The 25164-nt window shown below is 36.0% G+C and overlaps 1 protein-coding gene across 1 annotated transcript in view; it reads left to right on the forward strand.

Moving 5' to 3' along the window:
* MYT1L (myelin transcription factor 1-like) overlaps positions 1-25164 on the forward strand; it is a gene marked incomplete at its 5' end in the record, with an annotated part of 102742 nt that overhangs the window by 33440 nt on the left and 44138 nt on the right. Inside the window, 5 exons of the mRNA XM_010010801.1 lie at positions 688-899; positions 6773-7020; positions 9349-9585; positions 11275-11396; positions 12319-12387. Of these exons, the coding sequence (XP_010009103.1) occupies positions 688-899; positions 6773-7020; positions 9349-9585; positions 11275-11396; positions 12319-12387 (888 nt within the window). The remainder of the gene's footprint in view (positions 1-687; positions 900-6772; positions 7021-9348; positions 9586-11274; positions 11397-12318; positions 12388-25164) is intronic.

Here is a 25164-nt window from a genome sequence, read left to right on the forward strand (position 1 = left end):
TTTAGCTGATACAGTTTTATTCTGTATTCATTCACAGAACCTTCCTTGAAGTGTGTACCTGTGTACCAGGAATCGCAGCTCCTGCCAGAACCTTGCATTTAAGGGTGAGCAGGACCTGCAAGGCAGCAGCTCAAAGTTAGCAGAGATTGTAAGACTCTCCTGTGTGTTTCTCAAGATGAACATGGACTTTTATATTAAGGGATGAAACAGGACTAGCTCCTTTTGAAAGCATACAGGAAAACAGTATACAATTCTGTTGAAAGAAATTCAGAGGAAACTCCATGAATTAAGTCGAGCTTCCAGTGCTATTTTTTCTTTTTGACATTTAAAGGAATTTGTCCAAACTTCTGTCAGACTGCTTGCCCTTCCCAAAAGAGAAAAATGTTTGCTATATGATGCAATTACTTGGGGAAAGGGAAACCCTGAAGTATTTTAAAACAGAATTTTAAAATACTTGTAGCTGGAGGATACATTTAGTGGTATTAGAATTAATTTTGTCTAGGCTTTGTTCAAGAAAATATATACTGCTTGTCTGCTGAAAATAACCAAACTAAGCAAATGCAAAAATATATTGCTATCTCTTGAGTACAAGAAATAACTAAGATTTTCTAATCTGAACTATAAATTATGCACAGACACAGTAAACTGAACTGCATCTAACAAACTTTACATATCTTTAATTTCTAGGCCCATGTGCTTTGTTAAGCAATTGGAGATCCCTCAGTATGGCTACAGAAACAATGTCCCCACCACCACACCCCGCTCCAACTTGGCCAAGGAACTAGAGAAATACTCTAAGACTACGTTTGAATATAACAGTTATGACAACCATGCCTATGGCAAGAGAGCCATAGCTCCCAAGGTGCAATCCAGGGATATATCCCCCAAAGGATATGATGGTAGGAGGTGCACACTCTTATACATGAGAGACAAGTTTGCAGTTAATCATGTTGTTGTATATGTAAACATCATACAAATAAGACATGTTTTCATGTTCATTTAGTATTATGAGGAATGCTGTCATGTGTAAGTTATTTTAAAGGCCTTTTTAAAAAGCACTGTTTTATCTGGTACTTGCTTCAGGATTGTTGTGCTGGCAAAAGAACATCTCCAGCTATTAAGCTCCTGGGATGTGTTGAGACTGGAGTAAAAGCTAAGTAATAGAGCTAGTCCTTATGTTGCTATCTGGGAGACTTGGCCTCAAGGGTCACATTAGGATTCTTACTTTCATATGGTAGTTCAGGTAACCTATAAAGATAACTAACTTGCTTAGTGGGGATACAGAAGTAGAAAACCTGGATCTCACTGCACTTCAGAAATCACTGCTACTTACTTAATGAGGCATTTCTGCTCAGTTTGTCCTTATGAATTCACTTGATGAATTCTACGGAAAACCTAAGTAACATGTTTAGGAGTAGGCTGAAAGTGGCTTCAGTTCAGTAGACAATGGATGGGGTCTGTTAGACAAGAGGACAAAAATGAACTGCAGGATAAAGAAATGAGGATTTGAACTGTAGATTTTGAAGATATAAGGAATTTCCAGAGCAATACAATTATATGTGTCTGTATATATTATATGTCTGTGTGTACATATATATAGATATAAAACCAAACTGTGCCTTTATCTTTTCTTTTCATTTTTCCTTTTCTTTTTCTGACTGTTAATGGTTTAATTTTTGGTTAAAATATTTGATACCACTCACTGACTACCATAGGAAATTTCAGGCAGGTGTCAGATTTTTGTTTAAGAAAACAGAAATAAATGTACTATATAGAAAAATTTGTGCTGTTGCCTGAACATAGACTCTGACATTCAAAAGTAGGTAAGTGGAGAAAGGGAAAATTGATCTAACTCTTGACTTCGCATTTCTGATATTTTGGATATTTTACTTTCTCATAGAATCAACGGGTATGTTCTTGTGCTAGAATGGAAAGGAGAAGAGTTCTGAAATGCAACATGTTTTTATGTAAAAGTGCCCTTTTTTCTTTTCTCATAAACTCATGTTGTTTGCCTCGTATCAGAATAAGGGCTTGAACATTACTAAAGGTAATGCACTAACTCTAACTGTGTTTAGTAAGCTAATGAGTGTACATTAATATAAGGTAAATGAGATATTAACTGTTGTGTATATGCTCTGTCTACTCTTGCAGAAAGGAAAGAATCGGAGTATAGTTGGGGATCCTATGGACATGTGTATTTTCAGATTGAATTACTGATATGTAAACAACTGATACATATTTTTCTCAATTAAAATGCCTTTTCAGCAAATAAGTAAAAACTCCACTTTTTTCCCCAAATCCCAGAACTCAAAAATACATGTAACATTAAACACAATTAACAGTGGCCTTCAGTAATGAAAGGTTAGGGTGGTGTAGGTTACTGTCTTTATGTACATACACCTTCTTTTGATATAAATAAGAATTTTACTTGGAGATAAGACTGGGACTAGGTTGCTTCACTGCTCAGTACTGTGAGCCAGAGAGGACTGAGGGACACTGTTTACATGTGATTCATAACACAATATAATACAATGCAGCAAGCATATATGGTTCTTGTGTACCCGGAACCACTGAAGGGCATTATAGCTGGAGCAGATTGTTTGTCAAATGAAGGCTAAATCCCTATGGATTTGCTCCATAGCCCTGGCTCTGCAGGAGCCATGCTATACCTGGTTCCAAGTGATGTATGAGCTGTTTGTCCAGACAGACATGCGTACATAATCCCAGAGATGCGACCTAATTTGCGTTTCTCTTTATACTTTGTTTTGATTTTCATGAAACCCTTAGGTTTCATGTCTTTGATACTCTGTAAACACTCCATCATATTTGGCTTCAATTGGCAAAGGGTTTCAAAATCAGCTAAATTCATAGAATGATGAAGTGAAATCCTGGGCACACTGAAATCCATCAGAGCTTTGGCACTGACTTTCAGTGGAACAAGGATTTTGCTGATAGTTAACATAAATGAATATGAAGGAGACTTCATAAAGAGGATCTTCAATTAAAGGACACACTTTTCCTCAAGAAACTTTGCAGTACTTTCAGGTGATTTCATATTTTTGTGCAAAAAAGTTATTAATTATTGCTACTAAAGGCCTTATGGAGGTACAGAGTGCACACCTATTATGTATGTCAGCAAAACATGTTTATATGAAAGCATATTTAGTTCTGAAAAGTTATCCTGAAAAACCTGAAAGTAAGCCTAAGGTTTCGGGGAAACTTGAAAGTAAACAGCACTTTAGTTTTTTCTGACTATATGAAACAAATAGTCTATGGATATGAAAAATCAGTAACTTTATGTCTCAGTCCTTTTTTAATTGTAAGCTAGCACTGTATTTTAATCATCATAGTAACGGATTATATGTTCAATAAGTGTTTTGTTGTGAGTGGCATGAACATAAATAGCTCCTTTGGATTGTTTTCTTGATTTTTTCACCAGTAAGCTTTAGTAAAAACAAAACAGAAAATGCGTATTTTATATTGTGGGGGTAGGATGCTCTGATAATTCTTGTGTTTGTGGGCTTGTTTTTCCTTTGAAACTAGTTTCATGGTGTATTGGATGTTGGGCTTATGGCATACAGCAGTAGAGATAAGAACAGCTGGACACAGCAAGCAGAGGAGACAGCAACTCTTTCAGTTGCTCAGGTGATGTCAGGAGCTCTCACTCCACCAGTAGTCCTGGATCCTTCCATCAAAGTGCTGAGAAAATGTTAGGAGTGGGATTCATCTGACCATACACAGACTTCTATTAATGTCAGCACCTACATCTGAGCTTATCACTCCTTTCAGATCTAAGGAGAAAGACACACATTTCTCTTATTCAGTCAATTTCCTCCTGAAGTACTTAATACTGGTCATGTGAATCACTGCCTGAAAGTTCCTATGTTTTTTTCACTGCCTATGTAGGAAGTCTAAAACGACTAAGTCAGATTATCTGAAGTTAGGTGAGATGAATCTCTGTATTGTGCAAGTCAGAAGTGTTGAAATTGTATCTGATTTACATGACACATTTGGTATTTAGGCAATACTGGGATGAGGGTGCCTGGGCAGAATTTCATCCTACTCCAAGTGTCTTCCTTTGGTCCTTTACATTGTTGGGATCTCTCCCACTCCTCCATTGTTACTTAGCAAGAGGAGCGTGTAGACTTTGAGAGGTTCTGTGTAATCAGTCCCAAGGCATGCCTGATGGGAAGCCAGTTCGAGTATGCACCTGATTAGACCTGTGTCTGTTATTTAATGGGAAAAGCTGTTCTCCACGTTTGGTTTCACTCCAGATTACAAAGCGTAGGTGGACAGCAGTTTCCAAAACCTGGTGCCAAAGGGTTGGGTGATGTATCAAGCAGAATCATCTGATATTGAAACAGTGCAGCTTTCCCTTTGTTAGAGATCAACTTGATTTAATTAATTATAAATGGATGATCTTTGTTTCTCATGAAAAGATAATGTGAAATGAACAGTCTGGGTTATGTGACTCATCTTAAAATGTACAGCTACAGTAGAGTTAAAATAACCATGGCCATTTCTCTCTAAGTAAGTTTTGCCTAAATTATTGGTAATCTTAAAGCTAATAATTGCATATAATGTGCTTTACATCTTCAAAGTGTTTTGCAAGTGAATCACAACACAACTAAATTTTAGAAGCAACTTTCTATTTATAGGGAAAATGAATTTGAGGGATAATATAGTTTGACCAAGGCCACAGAGGAGCCCATATCAGAGCCTGCATGAGTTTCTGATGGGTAGTCCTATGTATATAGATGCCACTTTCCCTCCCTTTTAGCACACATTCTCATAAATGTATAATTTCCCATGTAGTATATCTCTTATGTCTGTCTAAATGTGACCTGCTATAACAAGACTAACATTTTTTTGGCAAGTGATAGAAGTCTTATTTGTTCATATGAATTTTGAAAGATATTTCTAATTTGACAAGTTCAGTAGTACAGGGTGTTTGCTGTGTTAACACAGTTGAAACTGAATTATTCAATTATTTCTTTCCTTTAGCATAGGAAAATTCTTGTGTGTCTTGGGTATCATTACAAAGTAACAATGGATAAATGCTGAATTTTCAATGACCACCACTAACTACTATATTAATAATGAAACTCTTAAGAAATAGTTCACAATTTTATTATTAGTGGATACTCTGCTACAGTAGTGCTACTATGTGTTCAAAACAAAGAAATGTGATGAATGTTTAGCATTCACTTCATTAAAAAAGATCACACCCTGTGCATTATGTGGCTTTCCTGAAAAAACTCCATCTGTTATGAATTAAGTGAAACACTATTTCCTTTACAGTAAAAATAACACCGTGATTTTTTTTTATTTTTTTTAGAGAAAAGAGGATGACATAAACTCTAGCAGAGATATTTTGCTTTCAGATTCTTCTTTTGAACCCCGCCTGCCTACCAAAGCAGCCCGTGCTTCACAAATGGGCTGTGCTCATGGGAGCAGATTATTATACGTATGTCTGCTCAGACAAATACACCTGAGGAGTCTGGCATTTAAATGGAGCCCATCACGGAAGAGCACTAGCTAGGGCCTGACCTTTTTTGTATAGCTCTCTAATCAGCATTCTAGTTGGTTATTGTTATACTGTGCTATAAGGTATGATCTCTGCAGTATACATTTCCATCTGAAGGGCAGGTAGTTGCTGTAATATTCATGTATGTATCCTCTGACCTTGACTTTTATTTTTTTATGAAAATACATAAACTTTTAGATTTAGGAGATGAACTCACTTTCTTGCAATTTATAGAAACACTTTTAAAACCATTTATTTGGGAAGAGGGTTGGAGAAGTAAGTGGGCTAATAGGGCTGTTTTCCATGATTGCTGTAATACCTTTGGCTGCAAGAAGCATTTCTTAGAAGCAGCAGCAGTGCTGTGTTGTGTTTAGATAGGCTCAAAGAGCTTTGTCAGGGCCTTGGCTTTCCTGTGATCGTGGGTGGCCTCTGTCGGTCAGAGTAGAGCTGAGTGCCACTGTCCTTGGTGTGAGCAGGAAGGGGTGTCTTTGGTCCTTATTGTTTCTATGAAGAATTGAGGGTGCTCAGGTTGTTTGAAGGTGGGGACATTCCACTTATATCTGTTTCCATTTATACAGCCACCACTTCTGCCTATGTGCAAGCCATGGTAAAACTCACATGTGTCCATCACCTTTCTTCTTCCATGACGTTTCTCTCCTTTCTGATGGCCACCGTTGTAATATTTGCCTGTGATGTAGGAAGAAGAAACCTTTTAGGAAGCATGGAATGACTGAGGACACATGGGTAGCACTGTGGCTCAGAGACCATGCCCATCAGCCCTACAGTGAGCTTGATCTCCAGGAGACCCAGGGAGTCCAGGCCTTAAATCTATTATTTGCTCATGTAAATAGGAAAAGGTCCCATAGTGTTATGTTGCCCCTCATTAATAAAAATGAATAAGCCAAGCAGATCCTACCTTCTGTCTGACTATATATGCAGGGTAAAAGCAGTGTTTCTGTGTTTTGATGATTTTCTAAATCCAGCCTGTTTGTCAGAACGATTCATGGTCACATCATACAGATTTTTACAGGAGGTTGTTTCATACAAACTCATATATGTAGCATATAAAAGTCACAGACAGAAATCAAGAAATACAGCCATCATTCTTATTGCAGGCTTTTTTTTTTTTTTTGGCATCAGTTACTGTTGCTCATTATAAATTTCACCTCCAGCATTTTTTTTTTCTCTTCACTTATGCAGAATGCTCGTTCTTTTGAGTCATCCTTGTCATATTTCTTCCCACAGCTAAACGCTACTGTAAGAATTCGAGTCCAACCAGCAGCACAACAAGCAGTTATGCCCCTAGCAGCAGCAGCAATATGAGTTGTGGTGGAGGCAGCAGTGCCAGCAGTACCTGCAGCAAGAGCAGCTTTGACTATACTCATGACATGGAGGCAGCACACATGGCTGCTACTGCTATTCTGAATCTCTCCACTCGCTGCAGGGAGATGCCTCAGAACCTCTCCACTAAGCCTCAGGATCTCTGTGCGAGGGTAAAAATTAGTAATTCTGTTTGTTGATAAAGATTTCTCTTTACTGCACTTGCCATGTGGCCCTGATAGATAGAAGAATAGCTTTAGTACATCTTGTTTGGTTTTTTTTTTCTCTCTCTTTTCCTCAAAATTACCATAATCTGGCAGCTTTGCTAAAGCAGGGAGAAGAAAAGGAAAAAAAATGAAAGAGAGATGCAAATCGGTCACAAGTGTCTCGGGAAATCCTGATTGGTTTAAACCGATGATACTGGTAGCATGTACTCCTTTTTTTAAGTTTGTCTCTTACTAGTGAGATCTGTAATTATAAAAGATGTTTGGATTGCTCAACTGGTATTAATTGTACTACTGATTTTTTTACTAAACACAGTCTGATTCATACATTTTGTGAAAGGATTAAGATTTAATGATGCATTTTCATTTTAAAAAGTCACAAATGGGACCTAAGGTTGTAAGATCTAATACAAAGAAATCTGTGCTACTTGTATGTTATAATTTCATGCCTGCCTGTAATATCACAGTTCTTAAGTCACTGCATAATATATTTGGAATGAACAAATCCTCTGGTACAGGTGACTTTAAATGTGCTTAACATTAGTGCAGGATCACTAATCTTCCGCATGTTTATAGAGACTCAGTATATTATGAAATGGCTATATTGAATTTTGTTGTTAAGTTTTATATATTAAGAAAAAACAGTGTACTATTATGATTCATTAAAGATTTGTCAGAAGATTGTTTTTTATTATAAACTTTGTTTCAACTGTGATAGCTGTTCAGAAATGAGTATTTAACATGCACCTGCAAACAGTACGGTGCTACATATACGAGACCACTAGATGGCTAAGTAGACAGATGCAGTGCAGACGAAAGCATTTTTATTGTGCTTATAGAAGAGCTTTTGAGCTGGCAGACATCTTCTGTTCTTCTACATATAGACAAAGGAAGATATCTTCTACATATCTTTCTCTCATCCTGTAAAGCCCCTAAATCATTCATAACGAACTAAACCCATAGCACTAGGTACTAGTAATAACATGATTTAAGCCAGAATAACTGGTGACTTTGTTTTCAAATGCTGCTTTTTATATTAATTTATTTAATACTTTCTGGCATGTAAATAATTGCAATTGTTCTCTATATCAACGCAATGGAAAAAGTTGGAATAAAATGCTAAAAATCTTCTGTGTCAAAACCAGAAGGGCCCTCTTTCCTAGTTGTCACCCTATATTGAGACTGAAGGAATGAATCTGAGAAGATAAACAAGTATTTTCTAAATTAAATTAGCAGGATAGCAGCAATTAGAAATATGCTCTGACAAAAGGCAGTAATTCAGAAAGAGAGATTTGTATTCACAGTGCTTCCCTGCAGCTCTATTGTTACTCAAGAGAAGAGAAAGTTGCCAGACATATGAGGAGTCGGTTGCATTCACATTGGTTTTGAAACCCAAGTTCTCATGGAGCTTTTCTTTTTTGAAAAGAAGTGAGATTCTCTGTGGGCATTTTTATCTGTCCTTAGGTTTTTTTAAATTTGTCTTCATTTTAAGGTATCTTATTTCTCCTTGTCTAATATAATACACAACCCTTGTTTGTTTCTATGAAAGAAAAAGCCAGAGCCCATACTCACCCTATGTTTCACAGCACCTCAGCTGCTGCAGAAATTGGTGCAATTAGTCTTGCAATTATTCTGTTACCTAAATTTATTGATTATGAAGATAGATACATGAAATGTTAAAACATTTACATCTGCAGGGAAGGAACTGTGAAATCTGAATATATTTCCTCACTGCACATGGTGTCAAAAAGGACTTGGTCTAGTACCCTACCTCCCTGTTTAATTCTCTGGCATTATTTATTTAAGCATTGACTGTAAATAGACAAAGAAACAAAGACTGTTCAATGCTAGCTGGTTTTTGTTACTCTCATGACCCCGACAGGTATCAGAACCGGAAACAAGAATTATCAGATGTTAACTCATAGATACTCACCTGTCACACAACAAATCAAGAACATAAAGATAATGACAAAACAAATACCTTTAAAGATTTCTCCTTTTTTTTCCAAATTTTTCACCTGTGTGCCAGGTGGCAGGTGGGATAATGAAGACTCTCCCCTTTTCTCCCAAACATCAGATTAGCCATTCAGGAACAAATCTGCTTTAACAGCATTAATGTTGTATAACAGCATCATGCTATGTGTGGGAGAGGGCTCAATGCTTACAATCTATACAGGAATGGAAAAGCTTTTTATCATTCTGCTAGGCAGTCAGATTGAAGAGGTAACAGTTTGCTAGTGTGAAGCCGAATTAACAGCATTTTTCTTATTTTAACAGAATCCTGATATGGAAGTCGATGAAAATGGGACGCTAGATCTGAGCATGAACAAGCAGAGGCAGCGAGATGGTTGCTGTACCATTTTGACACCACTGGAGCCAATGTCCCCGCAACGGCAAGCCGTGATGAATAACCGGTGTTACCAACTGAATGAGGGTGACTGTTGGGACTTGCCAGTGGACTACACTAAAATGAAGCCCACTAGGATAGATGAAGATGATTCCAAAGAGATTAATGTATGTCTTTTTCATCTATTAGTTCTTGTTGCAATCTGATTTTGGTAATTCGTTACATTTCTGAAATTTGGAGGGAAGGAGAAAACATTAATACGTGATTAAAATGGTGGGTTTATACAAAAAGGACTTTCTGCTGGTTAATCTTTAGGACTATATCATGCTGGCACACGTCTGATCTGTGACTAAGTTCCACAAGACAACATTTGAACCATAAATGTGAATCATGTTTTCTAACAGCATCATCTTGTTAACAAATATTTTTTGCAGTAAAAACATTTCACTATATCCAGATTACATTTCTCTGTATAAGCAAGTTGACATAACTGTGCAATACTGGGATAATCAGCTCTCAAGACAAGATATTCTCCTGAATGTGGAAACCATAAATGATGTGCTGAGTATTTAAAAGCATGTATTACTTAGAAATCAATTTAAACAAAAGCAGCAGAGTATAATGTAAGCTCTCAACTATTTCAGCTAATCTTCTAGATTACTTATACACTACTGATAGCTCTGTCTGTGAAAGGGCCTGTATTAACGAAATACTTTCTTTCAAGAATACAAAGAAAGTATATGAGAAATCAGTTTTACTTTTCAATTCATAATACCAAGACAACAGCAAAACCCCTTAAAAAGAAGTGGCAAATAAAGAAAATACGTTAGTGAATTTATTTTACTTTTCAAAGCTTAGAATAGCCAGGGCATTGAAGAGGTCTGTTGACAAGATTCTGTGTTGCTGCTTCTATTCATCAGGTTTTAACCCATATCCACTGTGCAGTTCACAATCGTGCACTCAATGTAGTTTAGCTCTTTGGAGACTTCTAGAGCTTGCTCTCAGTTTTTTTCTTGGTTTATAACAGAAAATTAGGCTAATCATTTGTGTGTAGCACGTCTCTTGCCAATTTTGATTAAAACATAAAACTACTTACAGCAACTTTGAAACATATAGAAAAGTGGCATTTTCACTAGATACACTGAATGCATTCTAGCTTTGCTGTTAATTATGGTTTTGCTATTAATTTCACTGAAGTTAGAAGGATAATTGTCACTATCAAGGAAATCTGAGGTAAACCAGGATGCTTGTTTCAGAGCAAGAACTCCTTATTTCTGCTGTGGTGTTTATAGCACCATCTTCAGGAATTGCTAAATCAATGCATTCAGCCACTTCAGTCCTGAAAGAGAGGCTTTTGTATTTCGGAATGCATCATTGAAGTTAATTGCAAATTATATAATTCTATTTTGCCAGACAGATCCATTGAGGTTTGCTGCAGATTGAGATTCTGTGTGTAGATGTTAAGATTGATCCTATTTCATCTTTGAGATGTTCTAAACCATTAAAAATTCTATTTAAGATTGCTTTCTGATGCATAAGATACTGTATTAGGTGTTTAGAAAAAATACTGGTTCTTTTAAAAGCAAAATAATATGACAGCTGTAGAAAAAGCTGGTTTACCTTTTTTTCTTTTCAAGATAAACAAGCTATATATTCCACACTCTGTTGTTAAGTCTTCATTGAAATATCCAAGTATTGTTCAAAAGTTTAATATGTGAAATCATACAAAATAATTTCAATTTCTCTGGCAGAATAAGACAAAGAAGGTGATAACATCTGATAACTCTGCTTTGCATTATTTTGTGTAAGTTGCAGCCTCATCTAGCTAAAACTAATATGTATATATTTACCTGTAGCCAGAAGATTTGGATCCTTTCCAAGAGGCGCTTGAAGAAAGAAGGTATCCTGGTGAAGTTACTATCCCAAGTCCTAAACCCAAATACCCTCAATGCAAAGAGAGCAAAAAGGATTTAATAACGTAAGCATAATGTGAGGTGAAATTATTTTTCTCCTTTTAACCTTTCTCTCTTTGTCTTTTTTTAAACAAACGAGTACATATACGCCTTGCAGTATGAGCATGCAACATTTGCAGCATATAAATGTTTCAAAGTGCCAGTTAAGTAAAGTGATAAGCTAACGTGTATTTGCTTGTTCTTAATGATGCTATATTGTATTGAGACACCATTTTCATTTAAACCTGTTCATTTTGCAGCTTTTCGATTAGGATGCTTAAAACCCCTTGCAGTCATTGCAGCTAAACTGGAAACAATGAAACTTTTAAAAGTTTTTTTTAAACATCATACTTACTATTTTGGCTGTTTTTGTTTTTGTTTGGTGGCAGATGTCCAACACCAGGGTGTGATGGGAGTGGTCATGTGACTGGTAATTACGCCTCACATAGAAGGTGTGACTTCATTTTTTTCATGGTGGATTCTGTCTTTTCAATTTATTGTTTTCAGCTTACCTCAACAATGCTGTCAAAGTAAAACGTTGAACTATGTGTTAACCCTTTGAGTAATATATGTTGATCTTAAAAGCATGCTAATTTGTGTGTTGTATAAACGTCTTTTATTTTTAAATAGATTACTAAAATTTCCAAAGTATTCTTAAGCATTTAAGTAGTTAACCCAGGAATCTCAAATATTTTTTGTTACATTTTACTAGTTCATAGAGAAACAAACAAACAAAAGACCATTTACAGTATGTAATTTTGGAAGTAATGTTGATACTTAAATATATTCAGAGGGTTAACTATATTACAAAATTCAATATTACAGCACTTGCCCCATCGCTTTTCTGCATTACAAACTTTTACTTTTTAATTTTTATGTTGTGTTTGTTTGGGAGTGTTCAGTTAATGAGAAGATTAACTTACTTATATGTCCTGCCATGTCTTACAGTTTATCTGGCTGTCCCTTGGCTGATAAAAGCATTCGAAGTATGCTGGCCACAAGCTCACAAGAACTCAAGTAAGATATAAAGAACAGATATTTTCTTTATAAATATTTATTTGACTGCAAATTTTGTATAGTTGTATCAGAAATTAGAAATGCTGTCTGGAGAGCTGGTGCAGAAGAGGCTGATCCTACTTGGATCCTGTGTTGAAGTCTCTAGAAATTCCATATGGGCTGGCTCTATACATAAGTCTGTTGATGTAGTTTTTCCTTTTGTGTATTCATTAGGTGATAGGGGTGGACAAAAGTCAGAACTTCTGGAATTTCATCTAAAAGTTTGAATTCCTGTTCAATTTTTCTCTGAACTTTTGAGTTTGCTAGTTAGAACAGAAAATTCTCATACGACCAGACTGATAAAATACTTCTGATTACACAACCAGTAAAGGGCTGTAGTTTCTCAGATGTAGATTGGAGGGAAGAGAAAACAATTTTTTTTCCCTAATGCTTGCATAATTTTCCCCAGGTTCGTATCACTATTATCAGCTTAATGAATTTTCTCATTTGACTATGTTTTTTAGTGTTTACTTAGTTATTCCCCTACTTAAAATGCATTCTTTACAATTCCTTTAATTTCTTTTAGAATGCCAGTTATAAGCAATGAAAGTTAGAGAATTGTGAAACTTAGCTTTGATCTGTCTTCCTGCACTGTATGCTCAACTGCAACTCTGTATGTGTTTGTTAGTGCTATGAGCTAGTGGTACTCCTGAGTTGGTAGAATGGTTAACACAGAAAGATGTTTGTAAAGTAATAAAGAAAAAATTGGAAGGGAAAGTATAAATGGATAGCTTATACTGCCATGCTAAGCAGTATTCTGTCTTCACCATACATGAGTGCCTTAAATAGCATTTCTTGAGTTTAGTATATACCCTGATAAAAAAATCAAACCTCGATGTAAAGCATGGGAACGATAACAAAGCAAGCATGGGAAAGATAAGAAAGCAAGCATGAGAAAGCTGCTCAAGTAAGATTGCTTTCTAGTCTTAGCTGCTCTAGTTACTAGATGCAAACAATAGGTACAAAATTTACAATTTATTTTATACCTATTAAAAAATAGTGTTTTGAAACTATCAGTTTTGATCATGCTGGTATATGCTGCTAGAAGGCTTTGTGATACGCAGGGGGAAGGAATGTAAATGAGATTAGGGAGAACATGTAAGTATAAGCAGAGTAAGACATGGGCACGTAACACCAGAGAAACTCAAATTTGGACCTGGATTTTGGGTCAGGATTGTTCAAGTGGTAGATGTGCAAAGAAATGTAATTATATAAGCGAAACACAGACAAGACTCAGGGCAGCATGAATAATACTTTAAGCACATAGCTTGCTGCTCTAACCTTTTATAAAGTTTCTACTTGTATTAGGAAGGTATTCCTGAATTACTTTCTCTCTCTCCTCTGCCTTTCTCAAGCATTTGTAATCAAGCCTACCTAATAGAGACCAGGAAGAAATTAAAGACAACTTAAACTTGAGACCCCACTCCTGACTCATACCATTCTCTTTACCTATTTCAAGTTATGTCTAAGCAAAGAGAACAAAATTCAGTCATATTTAAAGTTATATTTTTAGGTTTAGCATCTATTATTTACTTAGCATCTTATTTACCTTGCATTTAATATAAATTATTTATTTAGCAATTACCATAATATTTATTGAACACATAAAAACTCACTTAAGTGAATTCAAGTTAGTAAACGCCAAAATTTTAAGCAGGCTAACTTAGCTCTCTTTTGCATTTTCATTAAAAGGCAATCCTTCATTTTCTGATCAGATATTTTTCCATAGGATAACAAAGCAAATCACTACACAGGGCAGACAGTAATCACTGTGTAAACAGCTAATGAATTTCTTCTGTTTTCCTCATTATCCCATGTGTGGCCCTGTCTGTCGTTCACTGCACTTTTCTCAAACTTCACTCTCGAGATATAACTACTAATTCACTCACACATTTGTTACTTTCATTGCATCTGAGTGTTTACTAAATACTTTATCTTGGTTATAAAAGAATTAATTTATTTTCATCTGCATTTATACCCTGAATTAAGTCAGGGTTGGTATTGTCCCCATTTTAACGCCAGAAAACTTAAATATTTAATTTTGATTGCTCAGTTTGAGACTTCTAGGACTCAGTTTGTCAGAGTTCTTCAGATCGTAGAAAATACTGTATTTGTTCAATGCAAAGGTACCCACTGAATTTGCTTGGAGCTGTGGGAATTCAGAAGTCACATGAGCTTTTGTGAAAAGGCATGAACTCTACAGAAAAAGCAAGAGAGTCCAATATTCCAGAACAGTTTCCTCTGCTGAAACTCTGATCAGTCCCAGCTTCCACTTGGACTATTTACTCTCTCCTGTTTTCCTTCACAATTTTTAATACATTGCTCCCTGTCTCAAGCTCATTGTCTAATCAGTCCATCTCCTTCCTCCATCACACTATTTTTATTGCCCTTTATCTGTATATCCTGATAAAGTTGGTACAGAGAGAGAAATGAAACATCTTTGCATTTCTCACATATATTCGAAAGCAGGAAAGTAGGAGTCCTATGGATGGCAGCATCCTTTATACAGCTCTCATTTATGCTCTTGTTCGCTGCTTAAGATGGAAGATGTGATCATGCAAATGATACAGTATATGCACAAAACAGCTAAAGCAAAGCTACATAAAGGATTTTGATTTGGGAATTTTAAAACTGTGAAGTACTTCATTTACATCTGTTATATTTCTGTGTGTGAGGTCTGAGAGTATAAATTCCTTGCTTTTAAAAAGAGCAAGCTGAAAAGAAGCAGGAATTCCATAACGTGGGATCCTACTGGCTCTCTGTCAGGCCAGCAGCTACCATAAGAACTTGGTATCTGCTATATAGGACACCTAAACTACTGTAGTAGCAAACAATAGTAGAAGGTATAGCGCTGCATGGACTGGCACCAGGAGGTAGGGAACGTCACTGTTGGTGTGCTTCATACGTGTTTGCTGACAGCATAAGAGCAGTGAGAATCAGTAACCTTGGCTCCCGCCCCAGGTTGTAGAGAGAAATGTATACACATTTTTTTGCCTATATCCCAAGCTGAGATCCCTTCTGTCCTGTCCCTACCAATCTGTACTGTTCTCATCTGTTCATCTTTTATTCCTTTTGCCGGTTTTCCACATAGTTGCTTCCAGTCATCATAAAGATTTCAACCTTTGTAAAATTTGCGGCAGATACGTTTTTAATGCATGGGGTACAGAGGACAACTGATACTGGAGTAGAAGAATTGATAGTGCAGCATAGAACTGGTGTTTCTGGGCTGCATAGTTTGGAAAGATTTCTTAGTTTTATGGGTTTGCCATACATAGCTGATGTAGCAATTATCCCATATGTGCTGGTAAAGCCTTTTTATCACATTTTACCAGTCTATGCTTTCTTTGCATGAGGTGTACAAACCACACATAATGCAACTTCCTAACTGGAGTTTTGCTAACACACTGGTTCTTTTTAAGCCCCAAGTGAAATATTAAATAGCAGACACTATTAACAAATAATATTAATGAATTATATCATTCAGATAAAATTCATAAACAAATTAATATGAGAATCTGAAAAAGTTAATTTTGCTTACAGTTATGTTCCCTGTATGTCCTTTTGGTAGTTGTGGCTCCATAGATTCCATCACTCTCATTTCCTGGCTCCCAGAATAATAATGTTGCCGCTTTCAATTAAATTGTTCCAGAATCAGCATATTTATTCCTTACCACACATGTTTTTCTACTGTAAATCTTCTTGCTCAGATTTACCATGCAGATTGTACGATTTTCTACTTTCACCCAAAGCCCAAGTAGAAACATGAGAGTCTTTGTTCATAGTTTATCTGCAGACCAAAACAGTTACACAGCCTGGTCAATGATCTCCAAATAACACAAGAATTTCTTCAGCTTTAATTCTCAGTTACTGCTGCTGACAAAAAAAGTGGTCAGCGGCTTTAAGGGTCTCTGAAGAAATTAATATCTAGAAAGAATCCAAGTTTTTCCAGCATTAAGTTTTTGGTTATAGTACTTGTGAAAGCAAAAAGGACTTAATGATCTTAAAGGTCTTTTCCAACTTAGTTGATTCTACGATTCTCACAGTTACAGTTACTTCAAAACTGTAATCCCATTGGAGAATAATAAATACTATAATAAAGCAGCATTTTGGAGCACTTCAAATCTTATTTAAAATAAAACTTAAAAAATCCTAAAATAAATTGATTTTAAAAGGATACATTGTGATCATTAGTAAATCAATCCCAGCCAAAATGCAGCATACCAATTGAGAACATTTCTACTCTGCCAATGTGGAACCAGAGAACTTGGGTACCAGAGACTCCCTGAAAATGACAAATTTACTTCTACTTAGTGCTACTTTGATGTAAAAATAATCATTATTTTTCAAAGGCCACAGGTAACCAAGCCTTAGTTTTGTCCATTGTGAAACTGACTATCAAATTGTCAACGTTTACCCTTGTTCCTTTTAGTCAATTTTCTGCCAGAAAATCCCGTTAGTGCTTATATTAAAAAATTTGATCCTCAGAAAGATACACAGTTCAACCAGGTGCCTACAGATTTGGATACTTATCTGATACTATTGTAATATACCCAGTCCTTCAATCCCAAAGCTCCTGTGTCTCTATGTAGATTTTGCATGTCATTATTTTCTGTGGTGGACATCTTTTGGTATTCCGCTATGGCACTTACAGGGAGGAGTACAGTCTCATTTCCCTCTCTACAATGAAGCCTGAGAGCTTTTTCTTTCTGCATCTCAGCTCAAATTGAGGAGCTTGGCCTATTTTTGCACATTCTCCACAATGAAGTAAGAGTTGGAATTTCTGTGCTTCCTTCTTCTTTCCATGTCACTCTGCTTTAATTTCCATACTCCAGGTGATCATCTTCTTATCTTCTTTTTATCCTTGTTTCCCTATTCCCAGGTGCGTCATCCTAGCAATGTCTTCCATTCAGTTCAGATAGGAAACTGAATTTCTCTGAAGTTCTCCCTGTTAACTACAATTCTTCTAGGAAGAACAACTCCATGCAGTACAGTTTTTTCTAGATAGAAGAATATCCTTAGTTCATACTTCTAGGGAAACTCTTCCATGTTAGTATAATCTCTAACATTCACTTTCATTGGTATAATTTTACTGCAATTTGCTCAGCAAGAATTAGCAACTAGGAAGAAGGGATATCCTTCCAGAAATGGAGATGCTTGTCTTGTATTTATTCTGATGAATATATGAACTAAAATATTACCTGAAAAAAGTAACATTTTCTTCCTCACTTTACTAATTTGGCAAAACAAAAAAATAGGTCTTCTCGAAACACAAAATTAAAATGCAGAAACAAAAATTAATAGAATATGTTAATAAACATGACAGAAACATTCCTGTCTTTACACAGGTAACCAGATTATTCTTGGACATTGGTTGTACCTACGCTCTTTAAACCGTGATAGCTCTTCCAATATACAGTCAGTTTTTGCACTCAAACCAATTATTTCTGCAGAGATCTGTTTAGCTGCTGAAGTGATTTCTCCACCTACATCCTGTTTTGCCACTTAGGTGTTTCTGCTGTTCAGTGCCTGGGTGTACATTTGTTGCTTCATCTGCACAGGACTATTTTGCCTTGCCTTTCCTTGCCTTCTTTTCCCTTCCCTTCCCTTTCCTTCCCTTTTCCTGGCTAGATTACATCTGTCTTCCTATAAGAACTCAGTAAGACTATGACCCATTATATCGTTTTCACTCATTTTTCGCTCTGAAAATTAGTCTTTGTTGCAAGAGGAATAACCATTTCCATTCTTATTATCACTTTTTTACCCCTGTTGTTTATGTCCTTTTTTGTTCTTTCTACATGGGAATCTTATAGAAGTTGTCATTACAGTTTTCTTGAATACTGAGCTTGTTGAGCCTAGTAAGTAATCTTGTGTTATAATGAAATATTCTTTTGATGCTAAGTATGGATCCTTTGAATCTGAGGACACCTTTTTAAGTTCCTTGATGTTTTAGCTGATTTTTATATAGAAAATGTGATTGCAAGGACCAGCTGTGATGTATTTGGAGTAACGTTAAAAACTACTGGAGTGAGCCATTTGTAAATGATAGTGTTTTATTAACTTATCTACAATGTTATGGTAAAACAAACTGTGGTTTTTAATGTGTTATTAAATTGTGAGTTAGTGTGCGAGTCTAATATAAATTATTAAAAACAAAACCAAGGAACATAGATCCCCAATATAGTTCACTTGTAAGGAATAATCTTTCCCAGTTTGTTCAGCTAGGTCCTTGGGCCAAGTGAAATTAGGAATCTCATGTGGTTTCAGTGGGTTTTTTTTGCATTTTTGTTTCCTGTATTTATTGCAGATTTCCACTTGGATACCTTATCTTTGATGGCAGCATGCATGCCTGGCCAGAACAGAACACCTTGGGCTCTGTTCCTGCACTTCTCAATACTCAAATGGGCACTGTAGGTTATACCTAGCATTTCCAACCTCATGTTGTGTGGTGTTATGATAATGTCCTTTGTATAGAAACCCATCATCTGCAGCAACCTCATCACTGTAGTCGCAATAAGTTTTACATATGGAAGTGGCTGGGCTTTTTTTCTGTTAGAATAACTCATTCAGACTCCAGTAAGGTTGAGTCATTCCATTTTTCTCACCTGAGTTTGTCAACTTTTGTCTCCAAAATGGAAAATACTTGAGTTCTGTTTACATAAAACCCTTCATCATTGTTTTCATTACTGAGAGATAGCCTTAAAAGCATGTGCTCTCTAAAAAGCTCCTTAAAAAACATCTGCATATCAGTACCTCTGATCCTGTGAAATGTTCCATGCAGGCACAATATTGTTTGCATGAAGCACCTTGCAGAATCAGGGCCTTAGTAAGTTTTCAATACCATGAAATGTTCTGAAATTAGAGGCTTCATTTGCATAGTGGCATCTACAATACCCAAATAGTTTATGGCCTTTTTCTTTATGTACTCAACTATTATAAACAAAAGCTATTGATAACTGTACTTTTATACTGTTTGAGTTTTGATCAGTGTTTAAAACCATTTGCCACTTAGATGTCACCCAAAATAGTCTCAATTCCAGTGAACATTCACTGAATTAGAGTAACTTTTTCGAAACAACCTGTATGACTTAAGAGTCTAAACTTTGTTTTCAGAAGGAATGTAAGTGCTGGGCATCTATATCCTTGCAACTTCTATATGTCTAACTTTGAAAGTGGAATTCAGTGTCTGCAATAACAACATAGGCAGTTTTGAAGATACAACCCATAGTTCCTAAGCTCTCCACTAATTGCCAAATATTTCAGTATGAATGTTTATTTGGCAGTTTATTTTAATTTTCAAAACTTTTCTCTTGTCAGTCATTCCAGTGCCATTCTGTGCAGTCACTAAGCAGCTATTCTGAGAGGAGCACTTAATTGCGATTGATTATCAATGAATTTACTTAGTTATGTTAATATGCCCAATGAATCTCTCTAAGGCCTCCTTGTCTTGGAGTCTTTCCATTTGTATACTTGCCTCCGCCTTCCTTGGGTTTGGTCATACTTCTTTGTCATTGAATGTGTCCTACATAATTAATCTCATTCAGCCTGTCATTTGCTCATATTCAATTCAAGGGTCTTTGGCACAATTTGGTTATTGTGCAAACTGCCATTGTGATGTTGATCATTTTTGCTTCAAATCAACAGATCATAACCAATTTCTCATTCCATCCAGATCCGCAAAGATCTGCAACATGATGCTGTGGTATATCCCAAGTGCTGAGGCAATCCCTATGGGAAGTTGCATAAACTATACAGTTGCTAAAAGGGGATTAAAAGTGCAGTGTTTTGCACTTTCTGTGTTTGGTCAGACTTGCCAAAACCCTTTAATATATACCCCAAAACAAAAGTAATATTATCACTCAAAGTCCTGAATATGATTGTCTGGATCCTCAGTTGGTGTAAATTAGCATAGCTCCATTGCCTTTAGAGTTATGCTAAGATACAACAGTGATGATCTGGGCTGATGCCCTCAGCTGCTCTCTTGGGTTAGCATTCATGTTTGATTGCCTTATTTAAATCTTTTGAAGTTATAAAACTCCTTGCATTGTTTGGTTTCTTAAAATGGCCAATTGCTAACTTGATTACTTGGTGTCTGTATCTGCACAGTAACATCTGATTTTGCCATGAAGTCAAGTTCACCCCTTTATTTTTATCTATCTCAGTGCTATTGGGACTTTATGTGGCACACATTTTTTGCAGCACTGTAGTATCTATTTCTCTAAAATATCCCATATCCCTCATAAACACCTCATCATAATATTCTTTTACAATATTTTTTGTATTCCCAGTAAGTGGAATTTACATTTGCTCATCTGCATGTAAAAACTGCTCTTCTACCCTAACACACACAGAATTTCCACTGCTTCAGTCTGCTGATTTCTCTCCTTTCACAGATAACGACACTGTGCTCTTTCAGCATGGGCTCATTTGGTGCACACTGTGTGAAACAACCATAGATTTTGAGGAGTATTTTAACACTGGCCATCATTAATTATTTTTTGTATGCTTGACTGTGCTTACACTGCACTCAGCTCCAGTGTATCTGCAGTACTGCAGTGTCTGTTTTCTGTAATAAAATAGAGCCAGAGGAGGACTGCAGTATAAGCATATTACTGTTGTTATCCATTTTTTTTTTACTGTGGTAAAAAGAAAATAAAGACAGACCTTTAAGAAAACCTCTAAATAAATTATACTTAAGATGCCATTTCCAAAATTATACTATTTACATAGTTTCATTAAAACGTTCAGCTATAAAGTAGTCAATCAGGGTGATATTTAAAAAGCCACCTTCAGGCTTCAGAGCTAATGGTATATGGAATAAATGGAATCTAGTTTCCAGATTTTCAGACTGCAAATTAATGGGAATATCATTATGAAAGCATATGATCATCTTAAAAGAGCTATAAATATAATTTCTTGCAAAGAGATTAGATACTGGAGCACTTCTATATTAAGTAGGAAAGGAATCAAATCATACAGAAGCAGTTTATAAGAAAACCAAGCCATAGTATTTCCCCCCCCCCCTCTTTTTTTTCTTTTTACAGGTAGAGAACTATTTTTTTCCAGGCCATTCAGTCTAGCATTTTTCTTGAACACATAGTTCATGCAAAAAGCATTTTAAACCAGATGTTGTAGAAAATCACAACTTACTCATTTTGCCTGTAAAACTATGAGTTTAGGGATTTTGTTTGCTCGTATAAACTGATGGTAGCTAAAAGAACTAAAATGGCCCTGTATGAAATGCAGTCTACTGAATGCTGAATTCAGAGTTTAATAGGTAAACAACATACAATTTACTTTTTGGCTATATGATCTGAATCTGTAATTCAGCCATGAAATAGACATGATATCAGACAATAAATATAAAAAGGAAAAAAAATCAAAAACATTTCTTACAAATATTTGTATATTTTTCTTTTAAATACCAGGGTTATTCTTTAAAAGGGAGTGAATTCAGTATCTAGTCTTTTAACTGCTATGCATTTCACAAATAAGTTTTAATTTAAAAGCTGTAAATGTTGGGTATGCTGGACACTGCAGAAGTAAATCACTGGTTTTGTTCCCTATGAATAAGAGTTACAAGCAAATTACGGAAAAAATAGGGAAATCATAAAAATTTATATGAAAAGAACTGAATAATTTAAAAAAAAATATAGATTATGGGTTTCTCCTCAAGGCTTCTCCAGGAACCATTGTAGGTGGTGATTTGTTTTCCTCTGATGCACTAATCAAGAAACATCTGTCAGGAAAGCGTAAGTATGTTCCATAAGTATAGGTGTAATGGAGGAGGGGCGAGGGCCTTTTTTTCAATAATACCCAATACATCTGTTGTGACTTCATTGTGAACAACCTGAAAGAGTGGAATTATTAAGAATTTTATTTTGTTATTTTTAAAGCCAGTTAAGGTTTAATCCTCAACACTCCCATTTACAGAAAAAGACCTTTAGTGGTTCTGAGTCTTTCCTGAGACCTGATCCAAAGTCCTCTTAAATCAATGGAAAACCTCCCACCATCTTTAGCTGGCTTTGGGTCTGAGATTATGTTCTGTACCTTTGAAAAGCTTTCCCTGAGCAGCATGTTTTTAATGGAGTGAGAACAACATTACAAGGCCAAATTCCATGCATGCGTGATCAGAATTTGCACTCCTCACACTTGACAAAAGCCATTTCTGGTTGATACTGTCATAGACAGAGTCCTATCATTACTCGTTTTACAAGAAAAAGGTATTTTTATAGTATTATTTAGTAAAATATTGGCAAGGAAATGACTGAACTTCTGTTTGAGTTTATATTTTAGTTTAATACAATAAACTTCTGTAAATTATAAGTAATATTTAATGCATATGAAAGGTATCTGTCTACTAGTTTATATGCAAAACATGTATCCAGAAACAATGTGTTAACCATAGATTGCGTGATTTTAATTCCATTTTTACGAAGTTTGGCATTAACTCTAGTGAACCCAGAGTAAATGCTACTGATTCAAAAATAGGTGACTAGTAAACCTTCAGGACCACATATCTCCAAATTTTGCAAAAATTCTTATGAATGTTAACCAATGTGTTAATAATGTGTCTTGTGAATGTTACCACAGGCCAAATGCATTTTATATCTTTGTATAAAGTCTTACAAAATCAAAAGGATCTCAAAAATCATTTTACTCCATCTTAAACTTTAAAAGACATTTCAAGGTAGTGGGATTGTTTTTAAGGCTAAGAAAAACATTTTTTGTTTGTTCATGTCAATGAAAATACTTTCCAAAGGTAAAGTAAATGTAAGAAATAAGGTATTTATCCAAAGGGTATTTTTTTCTTATAAATTTCCCTCACCATAGAAATGGGAAATTGTCAGTTTCTGAAGAATCTGCCAGTGGATTACATGACGCACAAGAGACACAGTCCACAACAATGAGCACTGGGAAGTGGCAACCTGTGGGAGACATTTCTGTAAAATATAATTTGCAGGGTAACACGTTCTACAGTCTTGCAGTTGACTTTCCTGTGATGCTATATTCGTCTTGAAATCAGTGTTTTTCCCTTTGCTTGAATGGATGCTGAGAGTGGAATTCTGCCTATACCTACTTCATGCCAGGAGGTTAATAAGGTGCTCTTCTTCTTCCATGTCATGTATAGCTGAGGATCACCACCTCTGAGCTAATCAAAACAGAGAATTTGTGTTTCAGCTGTGTTCCTGTCAGGAGGCAGTTAATTAACAGGAATGTTAGTAAGGATAGTGATTTAAAATATTTTGTCAGAGTTTGAATCCAGGATCTACTCTGAGAAAAAAAACACACAAAAAAAAAAGAATGTTTTGGCTTTTCTTTGCCAGCCTGGAAAAAGTATTAATCAATCTTTAGAAAAGACCTGTATCAACACTAACCTAGTGAATTAGAAATCAGAGTAAGGAGCAGTAGGAAGATGCTCAGGGCTATTTGATTATAAGCACACAAAACCAACAGGTGATTTTGGAAAATAAATGTATTGCTTTAAAAAATCAGAGGAAACCTTTTTCTTGTAAAAATCATGTAAGGCAGAGTTGTTAGCCTCTCACTCAAGGCTGCTTTTCTAATTTTGCAGTGCATGAGAGCGTGAGCCCTAAGGTATAATAGAACATGAGCACTTTCTCTCCCTGCCTCCATTGCCAACTGTGGGTAAAGTGTTTCTGGGCAAGCAAGCTGTTTTCTACACTGCAGTATGCAGTCGCACAGTGCCATTGTGCTGTACAGCCATTTATCCCTGTTTGTAACCTCTGACCTCTCCAGCAATCTGCACAGCTCTCTAGGAAACTATTTCTGCAGCTATTAGACTGCGACATTAAAGTGGCTCTTTCATGAAATGTTTACAGTATAAACTGAGCTTGTACTGCCTAATCTTAAGGGAGCTGCAGAAGGGGAAATTGTACAAAAGCATGGGCTTTCTTCCTTTGTTAAATTTAAGGAGAAAGTAAGAAGGGCCAAAGTAAGAAAAGACACCAGAGCATATCCCATGACGATAAAAAGCACAATTCATTTTCAAGTGCTTTACTTAATGATACCTTCAGATGTTCTTATGAAACTGGAATTATTACTTAAGTGCTGTTCAATACAGTCTCAGATTCCAGCACAAGAAAGAATAGTGTATGTTGGAACAGTTTTAATGGTCTTATCTGAGCTTCCTGCCCTCACTGAAGGAATGTCTCCTTTGTTCACATAATGTGCGATCTGCCTCATGCAGTCTGACAGGTTACGGTGAAATGGCACCAATTTCAGGATATTGAATGCTGTACTTTTAGCTCTGTTGTTTCTTTTACTGCTACCCAGACAGCTGCAACATCCTTTCGGGATGAACAGAAACTCTGAAGCAGAGGCAGATGGATGCCTGGAGTAGAAACTGGGAGTGTTATGTCAGACACACAGTCCCTCTCACTAGTCAGGACATTTGGTGTGATCTACTTTATCTGCCTTGCTGACAATTTTGGAGCTTTCATTAGCTCTGTAAACTAGGCTTCAAAGTCATAACTTTCAATTGTTGAAAAGAACATATACAAACAAATATCTCAAATATATACAACTATACAAAGAAATTGACTGATGATTGAACTTAAGCTATCAAGAAGGAACTGAAATCACGTAGAAAGATGATGATTGATCTTTCTGGAAATAAGCCTGCATCTGTACTGCCAATAGGAGGCCAAACAGTATGCCGCCTCATACAGTTTCTAAGATGTATTAACAAATTATAAGATTATGTAGTCAGGGCACTCC

The sequence above is a fragment of the Nestor notabilis genome, unplaced genomic scaffold (assembly GCF_000696875.1).
Source record: "Nestor notabilis isolate BGI_N333 unplaced genomic scaffold, ASM69687v1 scaffold14383, whole genome shotgun sequence".
Classification (NCBI taxonomy): Eukaryota; Metazoa; Chordata; class Aves; order Psittaciformes; family Psittacidae; genus Nestor; species Nestor notabilis.